The sequence below is a fragment of the Pelecanus crispus genome, chromosome 7 (genome assembly GCF_030463565.1).
Source record: "Pelecanus crispus isolate bPelCri1 chromosome 7, bPelCri1.pri, whole genome shotgun sequence".
Classification (NCBI taxonomy): Eukaryota; Metazoa; Chordata; class Aves; order Pelecaniformes; family Pelecanidae; genus Pelecanus; species Pelecanus crispus.
In genome coordinates this window covers 44,741,043-44,754,385 of record NC_134649.1, presented here as the reverse complement: position 1 = coordinate 44,754,385, position 13,343 = coordinate 44,741,043, and the positions used below count along the sequence as shown (strand labels likewise).

General features: G+C 36.3%; 1 protein-coding gene across 1 annotated transcript in view; it reads left to right on the top strand.

The window, feature by feature from the left end:
* The window catches only part of SUCLG2 (succinate-CoA ligase GDP-forming subunit beta), a 130,872-nt gene that overhangs the window by 55,668 nt on the left and 61,861 nt on the right, over positions 1-13,343 (top strand). Inside the window, exons 3-7 of the mRNA XM_075713995.1 lie at positions 2,430-2,529; positions 2,657-2,747; positions 8,709-8,861; positions 9,856-9,945; positions 12,347-12,443. Coding sequence (XP_075570110.1) covers positions 2,430-2,529; positions 2,657-2,747; positions 8,709-8,861; positions 9,856-9,945; positions 12,347-12,443 — 531 coding nt within the window. The remainder of the gene's footprint in view (positions 1-2,429; positions 2,530-2,656; positions 2,748-8,708; positions 8,862-9,855; positions 9,946-12,346; positions 12,444-13,343) is intronic.

The window sequence follows — 13,343 nt, the reverse complement described above, 5'->3', positions numbered from 1 at the left end:
AAGGGTGCTAATGGAAATGAATTACACCTTTTTGTTTTTAATGGGTTTAATATTGACTTTGCGTACTGGTTCTAGATTTTTTTTATTATTATTATTACTTATTTATTCATATTAGAGCCTACAAGTGAAGGTGAATTACTTCATATATTCCACCTAAAACTACGTTTTTGTTTTGGGATAGTCTTTCATAACGTAATTTGGGAATTCAGGCAGGAGACAGCATGAAAATTCCGTGTAAGCATTTCATCGGCTCTTTAAATGAAACGGCGACGTTAAGTAGTGAATCAACTTGGTAAGTACTGAATGATCGAACCTAGTTACTGTAAAATAAAGTCTGGCTGGTTTACTTCATTTTACACAGCTTGGGCAAATAACTTGAATTAAATCGCTTCCTGTTGGTTTCCCCCAGGGCAAGAAGAACCTGTGCTCTGCTGAACTGCTGTATTGATTAGTTCTTCGGGTCTAATCTTTACATGGTTATGCTTACTTTCTAGTGTATTTGTTTAGGTTTTTGATAGTTGTTTTTCTGAAGTTATTGTATTGCCTTGATAGTCCTCTAGTGGATTATAAAAATGTACGCGTTAATCCCTTCCTCTAACTTCATTTGCTGTAGCCAAATGAAGATAATCGGCACTCATGTAGCGTGCTGGTTAGGAGTGCAGGTAATGATCACTCACATAATTGATACCACGTATCACTGACAATCACAACTCGCATTGTCAGGATGGTTGGCACCTAAACCCGATCTAATTAGATGCTTGCAGCGTCTATTAACGACACTATAGTAGATTCTTTATTACAGCAGCTATTGTGATTTTAGAGTTTGCTGCTGCAGGTTGGAAAGTGATTTATAGTTTTAATTCATCTTAATAATTTGTGTGCTTAGGAAACACTTGATATAAAACTTTTTGTTGCATTTAAACTTCCTTCTTATCTGCCTTGCAATGGCATGAATAATAGGGAGCCCAGAACATGAATATATTGGAATGCATGAAGTATTTTCAAGGAGAGTGCTTTTAAGGTTTAGAATGATGTACGTCAGATGTTACTGAATGGATAAACACGTGGATGGATTTTACCTTGAAGCTTGGAAATCAGGCAGCTCTTAGTACAGTGCCGCCAATAGCTATATTGAGAATTCATTTCTGTTTTAATACAGGAAATAGAATATTTATTTCATAATATTTATTCTATCCTAAGTTCCAGCTTTTTTCCTAGTTGCTGAAATTTATTATACTGGAACTTTGAAATGACGCTGGGTCAGAACTGGTCTGCACCAAAAATTGCCACACTTCCAAACTTATATTTAATCATCTGTGAAATATTTTTATGTGATACGAGCCTAGAAAACCTGTGTTTGTTTGAACAAAAGTATCCATATCCTCTGTGCCACTTAAACAGTAAATCTGTCAATTTAATGACAAATTCTCATGTGATTCAAGGTGTGACCTAATCCAAACATCACTGAAATTGGAGATTTCCACAGACTTCAGAGGGAATTGACTCACTCACAAAAGGATGACAATGTTAGCCTTTTCTAGGCACTGCTTAATGATATCTTAACATGAGGATCTCGGACTTTCCAACATACCTGGCAGTATTATGATCAATGTGCAAAGTGACAGTGTTCAGTATTAATAAACATCTTGCAGGCACCTGGCAGGTCCTTGTTTCGAGAAGTTGCTATGGTCCATGGAGCTGCAGAGATCATGAGCAATGTTTTTGGTTGGTTGTGTTTTTCTTTTCCCCTTTCCCTCTGCACTGTTTTACTCAGGATTGCTTCTGTTTGGAACGTGGGTCTCGGTGCAGTTACTTTTGTCCCTGTGTCTTGCTGCACTTTCTTGTTACTGAGATAGTTACACTCACACTGCCAAAGATTCAACTGATGCCTCACAAGCAGATGAATGTGTTTTCACAGCTACTGCCTTTGCTCCATGCTGACCTGCCCTTTGGAGATGGGGATTTCTTCTTTTAGGACCACATCCATAGCTTTATTTACATGTGTTCAGAGCAAGGAATGGAATTTATTTTCCTTGATGAGCATTTGTTTGTTGTGCATTCAAGACAAAATATGATCTGATTCATGTTTTAAGAACAGTGCCAGAATGTAAGCCGTCAAACTGTATGCTGGTTATATGGTTTGTTGTGCAGGCCATGTAACATTAATAGCATGGGTTTGATCTAAATAATGACACATTTCTCCATCTAATAAGTAGTGTATATTTATCCTTTAACTTCCTTGAACAATTCTTTTTTGCAAGGTTGCTTTGTAAAAATGTTGAATTGACTCTTGTTTTATTGCTCACGAGTTATGAGCAACTTCTCATTGTTTTTTTTAAACAGTCTAACCTGGAAATACTTTTAAAATTTACACTAACAATCTCAATAAATGGCACACGATAGAATAGCAATGTGGTTTTCTTTTACAGAGGCAAAGGAAATTGTTCTGAAGGCACAGATTCTGGCTGGAGGGAGAGGAAAAGGTATTTTCAATAGTGGCTTGAAAGGAGGAGTTCATCTAACTAAAGAGTAAGTCTTTAAAATTGAAAAAGCATAAATAAATTGCTTCTGTTGTAATATTTAAGCTGTTACAATAGCTATGTGACTGTTTCTTTTAATGTCTTTCAATAAACTAACCTTTTTCCTTTGTTTGTAGCCCTAAGATTGTTGAACAGCTTGCTAAACAGATGATTGGGTACAATCTGTCAACAAAGCAAACTCCAAAGGATGGTGTGACAGTTAAAAAGGTAAGATTTTTGCCTCTTGAAAGTTGAGAACTGTGCTCAGCTGCAATTTACTGCAAATACTGGAGTGTATGACATAGATTTATTTTTTTTCATTCCTTCTCCAGTGCCTCATTGACTGTATCTAGTTGATGAAAGAAAAAAAAATGTTATTTTTTTCTTTGTGTGTATGTATTTTGTCTATCAATTTCAGCATTCCTAGTGGTGGAAAAATAAATTAATTTTTGCTACCTGTGTTGAAGGGAATCCTGCGTCGTAGGTTCATCCTTCAACAGATACATACTAAGTGCTAGCATAACTGTATATAGCATTAATTGTACATGCTTGTTGATGTTCTGTTTAGAGAAGTAATATATACATGATTACCTGAAGTAATAATATTATCTGTATTTCATTCACCCTCAGCTTTGGGCAACTGTTATTAAAGATAGTGACAGATGACTTTGCATGAGAATGATCTCAATTTAAAAAAAAAAGTGTCTAAAAGTAGATTCTTCCTAACTTATTGCAGATACAGAGTAATATGTGGTCGTGGTAGTGGTTCAGCTAATATGTAGTAGTTCATTTACTTATGATGGTGCATACTGCAAGGTGCCAAGATTTACTTCAGCATAAATACATTGCTCTGTATTGGCCTAAATAAGAGAAGTGCAGATAGCCCTTCAGCAAGATTCTCCTTTACCTTAGCAAAATTCTGTAATTCAGCAAATCCTAGCAATTGCCTATGTGCCATATAAATACATATATCTCTTGCTTTGTTTTACTGAGCAAAGACCTTCATACAGGTATGTAGTCAAGAGCCACACTGTATTTAATGCCAGGAGATAATTTGGCATGAGCCAAAAAGAACTGCAGTTCACTTTTAATGTATTGTGAGCAGCTTGGTATATTAGCATAGAAGGGGAACACCTGTCTGGAAAGATACTGTCTAATGAGGGCTGGAGGAAGGTGCTCAGGTGGTTCTTCTCTTGGGGAGGAAGGAGAGCAGATTATCATCACTCCTTATAGTTGTTGTTAAAAAGAAATACTAGATATTAAAAAGAAGGAACAGTATTACCATTAAGGCATGCCTGTCAGAGATTGTGATAATACTAAGGATATAAAAAAGGATATACATTTCCCATATTAAGGCACTCTGCTTTGAAAGAATTGTATTGTAAAAGCAGCTTTCTTTTATAAATTCTTTGGGTTTATTCTTTTGCCCTGGTTGACCTACTTTGAATACATCAATACAGGAAATTTCACTCTTTTGTCTGAGTGCAAGTCTGTTCATTCATTCACATACTCAGTTCTGAAAAAGAAACTTCTCATTTTCTTCTAAATTGATAGAAATGAAAAAAAGGTATGGGTGTTGGGGTTTTTTGAAGTGGATTATTCAAAGGATTTATATTAAGATGACTTTTGTACCTTGTATAGAATAGCTATAGAAGATTTAACTTGTAATTGCTTTACTCCCCATCCACATGTTGCTTGTATGAATGGACAGTGGTCAAGAGTAAGCAGCTAGGGCATACATGAAGTTTAAGGTGAAGTTTGCACTACTGAACTTAAGACATTTATTTTGATGGTACAGGAAAGTATATCGCTTTGATAGACTGTGTATTTTTCCATTGTTGTAGTGTTACATGGAAGCTTTCCAGGACACGGCTCGCAAGTATTTTAATATTGATGCCTGATAAACTGGTGTAGTGCTTTTTACTGGAAGAAGCTGATCGTCTATTGTCATAGACTTCCATTCTGATTATAGACTTGGCTTTTAAAAGCCCTAGGCCATTTCATATCTTCGTCACATACATACGTAATAACGTAATAGTATGTTTTATGATATTTTTGGTGTTGAGATCTTTATTCTTGGTAATCTATGGTAAGAGCATACATCCTGTTTTTAATTAATTATATAACAGTTTAGCATAGCATTGGCCAATGTCTTCCCTATTGCTTGTTAGACAGTGAAGAAAGCTTGTTTAAAATGATGCAGCTAGGTCATCAAAAGACCATATCCCAGAAAAATTAATGTATTTTAAAAGTGTTTGTCATTTGCAAAGTTAGCTCACTGTAGGATCTTCAAAGGAGCTGAGGCATTCAGGTGTGTAGTATCAAGACTGCAATGTCAAACACTGAAATTTTAATCAAGGAACAAACTACAGTAATATGATTAAAAGTATGAGTTTATCTATGTCTAAAATGTCGTTTAATGCAGTGGGTAGTTAATGCACAAAAATTGCCGGACAGATTCTTCAAGCTTGCTAAGAGCAGTGGGGAAGTAGAGAGTTAATAGCAGGCATTTTTGTTCTATTTCAAGACATACTCTCTCTCTCTCTCTATGTGTACGTAAGAATACGTGTGTGTACACGTACTTAAAGAAAATTGCAGTTTACGAAGAAAAGAAAAGGGATGTTTTTCGGTTTTGTGGGTTTTAAACTTTTTGGTGTTCTGGAAAGTTTGAGTGAACTCTTATGTTTTAAAAAATTAGGTAATAAATGTATTTCAGAAGGAAAATACTTATTAAGTCACTTTCTGCAAGGCAAGAAATGAGCTAGTGTCAAGTCAGGGAGTGGAAGTCACGTACCTTTTACATGTATTTGTAAGGAAGGAATAAAATATAGACATTTTCTACAATTAGAATAATTATGGAGGAGAAGATGGAGTTTTCAGCTTGCTTTCTCGGCTTGTGCACCTACTACAGAATTTAAAGCGTGTTTGTGCTTCTTTAGATTGATGTTTCTTAAATAAATAGTCTCCTCAGTTCCCTCATAACTTGGAAGCTATTTTGGGAGTTTACATAAAATCCTCTTATGGCATCTTGGAATTTGGAGAGCCTGGTTATCTGAGAAGACAGTCTTCTCTTATCATGACAACTTGAGAATTTGCTACCTGTGTTTTCTCTCCAAGCAATAACAGAATTAACATTTTGAATATTTGATTCAGGATAAAAGAGCTGTTGTAGTTACCCTCATGAAATTCGATGTGTGACTTAAACTTTTAGATAATGATTTGTTTTTAAGAAGGAAAGCTTGAAGTTATCAGGAAGTTTTAAAGAAAATTGATTTTTCCCCAGGACGTTTTAAATATAACCCTGATGTGGTAAACAGATAATGATGATATGAGAAAAGTCAACAGTCTGTAGATTCAGTTTCACTACTCTTAGCTGTTCATTAACGTGTTCGCATTAGTTTTGTCACATGAATGATAGGAAGACTTTAACAAATAATATTAAAGATGTTGAACACCAATTTGCCTGGCTTTGCTCTGCATCAAACAGGGAGGATGGTGAAGGACAGTAACTGGTTTTTGTTGGGAGAAATGAGAGATGTTGCAGTCTGACAATTTTTACTCTACAGTAAGCTCGCTTGCTACAAAGTAGATAGACTCTCAATAGCTTGGTGAATTAAGACAGAGAAGTATTTGATGATGTTGACATGGTTAATTAGCAATAGTGCGGACAATCCCTTGGGTCAGAAGTAGCAGCTGAAAAGATACCTGATTTAATAATGTCAGTTCCACCTGCTGTGCTTGCAAACGTATTCCTCTAAACTCATTGAGTGGATTCCCATCCTGAGTCTGGCCCTGATCCTGAGCACTCTGGGAAGTGAACAACTCAGACAAGATCCAGTAGGACCAGCTGGTTTTATTTGACCTATGTCTAAAGCAATTGACTCACGTTTTTCAGATGCACTGATGCAGGATATGCAAGAAGGTGAAAACATGCATGCAGGTAAAAAGACTAATAGTAGCGAATCAAGGATGCTTTCCATAACTTTGTGTGTTAATTTGACAAATCTCGGCAGGTAGCCAATGAGTTATGTTTCTGAAGTTGGCTTTTAGCATCCCTTCATAGTAGCCTAAAATAGGCAGATGCTTTTTAGTAGTACAGTAGTTTTCTACATTCTTAGTTGTCTCCTTCACCCTAGTTTTCTTTAGTTTGCTTTTGAACAGTCGCTTATTTGAACTATTCCTTTACATCACCCTATGTTCTATGAATAAAGCAAGATAAAAGTGGAAGGAAACAAAATTACTATAAAGGAAACTTCTTCCAAGTCAAAAAAAAAAAAGGTAAAGAAATAGCATCTTTCCTTCCATTCTGAGCACAGAGGGCTTTGTTTAATTCCTTGTCTCTTACTGTTTTTCCTGTTCTGTTAAGATGTACAGCCTGGCAGAAGGTAAGTACATTCTTTCTTATGTACTCCAGAGTAGAATGTCAAAAAAGCGACTTGGGTGAAAGTATAGTGCATCTTTCTTGTTTATAGTCCTTGAACTATGAAAACCCCAGGAACACTTACTTGATGGAACACATCTTGCCGGGTAGGCAGAGTTTTAAGACTGCGGGTGTATACATGCCTCTCGGATCTAAGGAGTTTGAACTGCTGAATGTTAGAGTTAATTTCACTTTATGTTTCATTCAGAATGATGGCCTTCGTTTACAATTATTGTTCAAAACTGTTGCTTTATAAACAGACCACGTTAGAAGGACGTTGCCACTTAATCCTTTTTAATTATATTAATCTTAGGGAAAGTGATTTTCCTGATTTCTACTACTTCCATTGAAAGATAGGAAGTAGTAGCTCTGCTAAGAATGTGTAGTTGATTGTCAGAAGGAGAAGCTATAGTGCTAATTAAATTGCAGAGGTGGCTGCTCAACTTCCAGGTTGAAAAGCAGAACTATAGCGCAGAAGAGAACTACAGTCTTTGCACCTGAGATTGTGGCACCTGTTATGATCGTAAGGAACAATTAGTAATGATCATATGCGGGTTTTTTTTTTAACATGAAGAATATTTTGGGGGAATTTAGTATTCTTGCATCAAAACACAGTTTTGTGAGTCCTATTGTTAAACTATTGCAAAAACTGACAGTTCAGATGAAGAGGAAGGCACACTTATTGTAATACTGAAATGGAAAGGACTTTAGCTTTGGCATATTTTTGGGAGAAGAGAAAAAATTGTTACAGAGGATTTATATGGGCCATTTTCCCCCCAATTTTAATGTGAGTTCTTGTAGATTCCAATCATGTAGGATTTGAATCATCTTTTTTGCTGTGTGCCGAGGTATCTGTCAGATACTGCTATGAAAGGGCTCTGTAGTTTATAGTAATAAATAGAAATGAGTAGCTCTTTGGAAAAATAAATTCTTACGTTTCTAGAATGTGCCAGTGTCTGAAGGTTACACATCTGCTTGTCTCTCTAAAGTGAAAGTAAAAAGCTAGATGGCAGAATTATTTGTAAACCCATTTCCTTAGGAAATACTTAGGCAGGGCAGGAATTCAGTGCTGAGATTGTAAGTGTAGGACAGCCTTCTGTCAGAATGAGGGAGCGAGCTTAAGCCTGAGGCTTTACTGGTAAGGAACGGCGCTACAGATGCGATGCATCAGAAAGCCAGTGTGCCCTCTCTTGCATCTGTGTGATTTGCAAGACTGTAGTCCCTTGTGACTCAAGTTTTTCTGGGGGCAGCATGTTAAAGTGCTTGTTGGGAATAAAAAGGTAATATGGATGTCCCCTGTACGGACACAGCAGCAGCTCCGGTGCCCCTCTTGGGGGAAAAAACCCAACAATTAGGTGTTCCTGGTTTACACTACTTGTTACATACCCCAGTGAGAACAGCAGCATCAGGGGAGTCTCTTATTTAGGGAGAGAGGATTTCTTGGGAAAAAAATCACTGGGTTGTAACGTCTTGTAAAAGCAATGAAACAAACATTTCTTTTCAGGATAGCAAGTATCAAACTGCTGCATTTTAAGGCAATGCAGAAAACGTGAGCCACGGTGTTCTCTGCTTGATCACAGCAGAGGGAAATACTGCCCCTCATTGGTTCTGTTAATTTTTAATTGCTTCTTACATTTCAAAAGATTTTATGACATTCACTACTCTTGACACCTCAAGGAAGCAAAGCTATGTTCAGATTAAGTGTCACCAGCTAGATGGACCAGTCAGAACTGTTGCTGTTTTTTTTTCTTCCCTGTATTCATTTTTAGGTGATGGTTGCAGAGGCGCTGAATATTTCCAGGGAAACATACTTTGCGATTTTGATGGACAGAGCCTGCAATGGACCTGTTATGGTTGGCAGTCCACAGGGTGGTGTTGACATAGAAGAAGTTGCAGTTACTAGCCCAGAACTTATCTTTAAGGTATTAAAATAATGTTTTAGACTAAAAATTTTCCTTGTCAGTTATCCAAAAGTGTGTATATATATATTTTCCCCCCTTTCTCCTTCCATTTTAGCTTCTTCCATGTATGGAAAGAAGACGGTAAGAACCATAAAAATTCTGTTTCACCAAATAGGGGATCAGACCTGTTGTCTAGTAGCATATTGAACATCTGATTTTGTTAGTGTTTGTGTCTCCAGCTCAATTTAGAAAAAGAGCTTAAATCAGTCTGTTACTGATATGATATGTTAAACTTAATATCTGAAATGTTTAATGAGCGAGTTTCCTTTTCAGGAAGGTGCACAGGTTTTTTTCACAAGCAGGTCAGTGCCAATATGGTTATTGTTTCTGTGGTTGTTTTTTTTTCTAATTGACAGAGTCGTTAATTATTTCTTTGTACCTGGATGACTCTTCCATCTGAAATACAACTGTTGTAATTGCTTTCTTAACGATGACTACATTTAAGCGTTTTTTTTTTTTTTTATGTTACCGTGGCATGATAATGAGTAGACAAGCTATTCATCTGGGAAAATAATTGATATAATCAAGTATAATTATTTAAAAAATTGTAAAAATATTTAATGTGCATTTTAAAATTATATAAACTTCACAGTCTTACTGGGCAGTGACACCATTGCCTTGAAAATATTCCAGAAGATGTCATAAAAATTAACAGACTAAATATTCGTCAACGCCATCTGTACAGTAATTAAAAGTGAAAACTGGTGTCACATTGTCTTGTCAGCATGCCACCCTGAAGAATTATATATTTTTTGGAAGGACTGTTTCATAGTTGGTGTGGTAATTATAACATACCCTATAGGCAGCTGCTATAGCCTCAGTCTCAGAGAACTTTGGCAAATAGCCATGCTTTAATTACTGATTTGCAAATGTATACTAAGTGTTTTCCTTTTGAAGTTATAAATCTCCATTCAGATTGAATATTTAGTTATATTTATGCATGTTATTGTTACAGGAGGAAATAGATATTTTTGAAGGTATAAAGGATCGTCAGGCATTGCAGATGGCAAAAAATTTGGGATTCAAAGGACCTTTGCAACAGCAGGTAACTTGACTCTGCTCCCTCAGTTTTTACTGAAGACATTTTAGCCCAGCCATACAATAAATGCTTTTCAAATAGACATGAAAGGCTAAGTGTCCATTAGGTCAGGACCATTTTGACATTTTAAATATTAAATTGCACCTATATAATTGTCATCAGGCTTTAGCAATTTAAGTAAGGTCCTTATTGTTCCAAAGTGAAAGTCCCTGCTCTTTGAAGCAATTGATGAAAACATGCTGTTACATCACGTGGGATTCTTTTGATTTCATGGAATTCCCTTGGAGCTCAGTGGATTACATGGGTAGAACTTCTTTTGCAAATTTGGCCTTAATATGGGGAGAAGTAAAAGTGTGTCTCTGTACAATTGAAGCCTTTTTTGTTCTTTCGAACTTCGGCTTAAAACCAAAAGTCTGCCAGCTTGTTGTCTTTTCAGTATCTTTTTTTATATATATTGGAATTCCATATTGTACACAAATATGCAAGGTATTTTGCCGTTATGAATCATTTTGCAGAGGAGAAAAAGCTTGTTTAAGCTACTTTTGCCTGTTTTTTTTTTCCATAGCATCAAACTGTCATTTTTGTTGAACTCCTTTATTTTTAATTCAGCAGTTTTAATTATTTTCTATCCCAACCGTGCAATTAACAAATGCATAATCATTAAGTTGATTAACACACATTTGAAGATTTAGCTGTATATCTAATGAGGAGGAATGATTATGCAGAACCTTTCAACCTTTGAAGAGTTCTGGTACTTAATTATTAACAGCAATATATGGACTTTTCAACAATACATTTAAATGATGCTGGAGTGAATGCATTTCTTTCCTTGGGCTGTCAACTCAAAGGAATTTACTGAAGCATAGGGACATAGTTTTTATTCAGGCAAATCCTAGTATTTACTTGTACATTTGCTATTTCTAGGTTGGGATTTTACGCTTTGCCTCAGAGAGGCTCAGTACTTGTAGACCTTGAGAAAGAGAAATGTTGACATTAGGCTGCCTGATTCAGAGAAGTGCTGAAAGATGGAGCAGCCCTTAATAAAAGTTAAACGATTCTGGTGGTCTGTTAAAATTACAGCAGTGTACTAGGGCAACAGCAGCTTTTCAGGTTGCCCAGAATCAATGTGGGGTTGCACGGTGGGACTTCCTCCCTAGCGTCACTGTTGATAGCCTTACCCATGTGGTATTAGGATAGTTTGTTGACCAGAGTGTCCATGCCAAGGAAACTGCTGCCTTGGTGGGTGCAGATTAATAACTGATAATTTTTTTAAAGTCAAAACCACTGAGAATGCTTCAGCTGATGACTTTTGAGCAGGGAAGTCTTCATAAGCAACTTATATGCTGCTTCCAAACTGTAACTCTTTAAAGAGTCTTAGATGTGTTGCTTCCGAAATTGGACCCAGCATGCCAGGTGCAGCCTTGTCAGCACTGAGTAGAGGGAGATGGGAACATCCCTCCCTATGTTCTTCCTGATGTAGTGCAGTATTGGGGTTAAGTCTTTCCAGTCGTAATGTTTTCTTTCTTATGAATGACGTTGTGGGAGAAAGCTGACTTCCATTTTTTTTTATTCTCATTCACTTTGAGACCTCACAAGAGAGGTCCCAGATATTTTTGGTTTGTGTACTTCGGTTAACTGATCAGTAATGAAGGAACAAATTTGAATGGTTCTTTATTAGTGCACTTCATCTGCAAACTTACTTCAGCTAATAGGTTGTCAGTGTGTAATGAACCAAAGGGATATTTTTTTATGCACGTTCACACTGCTGTTGTTTAAGTTGTTCTATTAATGGAAGAATGTTATAAGAACAAAAGACTTGGAAGTTAGTAGTCAGTCACAATACTTCTGGCCACAGAACCAGTCACAGAGATAGATGGTGAGGAACAATAATGAACAAGCAAGAGTATCTTGTAAAGAGTAAACAAGCATGCTTCTGACATGATTTCTTCAAGAAAACATTTCAGACTGATGCAGGAAGGAGAAATGTGTATTTTTTCTAAAGTCACTGACGTGCACATACTGCTTTATGGTTTCTGAATTTAGACTGATTAATGTGAATGCAACTCAGATCTCAGCATACTGGAGAATATGTCATTATGAACTGTTAGGCACTTTTCAAATTAAACTTGTCATAATAATCGTGCTGTTTATTTTGTAGAAATTCTCCAGTTCATGTAGTCTTTAAATATACATTTACTAAATGTTATGCAGCATCATAATGCTACTTTATAGCTATTTTAGATGCTATATAAATATGATTAAGAAAACAGAAATAAAAGCAGTAATTATCTAGAGCTAGTGTGCAATTTAATACATTAAAAATAATCAACAATGGTTTACCTTTGCCTTGAAAACATTAACTTTTGTTTTTCTGTGTGGTAATTGTAAATCGCTTGATCAAATTTAGGCAGCAGATCAAATTAAGAAGCTGTATAATCTTTTCTTGAAAATTGATGCCACTCAGGTTGAAGTGAATCCCTTTGGTGAAACTCCAGAAGGGCAAGGTAAGAAATTGAAGGAAACAAATGAACGTATTATAATTCTTTATTTATGCAAACTATAAATTAAATTGCATAGAAGGCTGTAGCAGCAGCTTTGCATTAATTTTATTTTGTAATGTAATTTAAGCAACATTCATAAATATTCCCATGGCAGGTTTTACATTTCAATACCTTTTGTTATTTCATCCGAATACTGGAAATACCGGCTTCTACATGTTATGCTTGCTGAGAAACAGTAACATTTTCTGCTCTTCTGCTCTTTGTACAAAGTTGGCTTTTTCTTGGTTTTTGTTTTGTCTTGGATATTTTTTGTTAATGTTGCTAGAATTCCTGAGATTGTGTGGAAAGAAACTTGTTATTTTACGTTTGTAAACACATAGGTAAGTTAAAATCCGCAACCTACTAGAGCACAGAAGAAATTCCAGCTGGAACAGACACTGAGCTACATCCATTGGGAAGAAAAAGAGTAATTGATCTGCTTCCACCATGAATAAAGGGCTAAGAAGGTATAGGGGTAAATAAAAGGAGCTGGGTTAGCTTTTGTGTCATTCTAGTAGTTGGTTTTCCAGCTGAAACCCAATTAACTTGGACAGAAGAGAAGAGGGACGAAAGATGCCTGTGCTATATTAAAATAGAGTAGGGTTGATCCAAGTGGATCATAGTTACCACCTCGCTGTTTCATTTGATGGCAGACCATTTTTACCCTTGCACTCATTCCTAATGCCAATATTTTACAGTATTCATGCCCCCTCCCTTTTTAGTTCTTCTCTTTAATTTAAATAGGTAAAGGTGAGAAGTTGTGGAGCTCAGGGGGAGCTAGCTGAGACTTCAGTGTCAAAGGCTGGGGTTCACAAGCACTGGTGACTTTCTAGTAGAGGCCCTACCTACAGTATCATGTTGTGA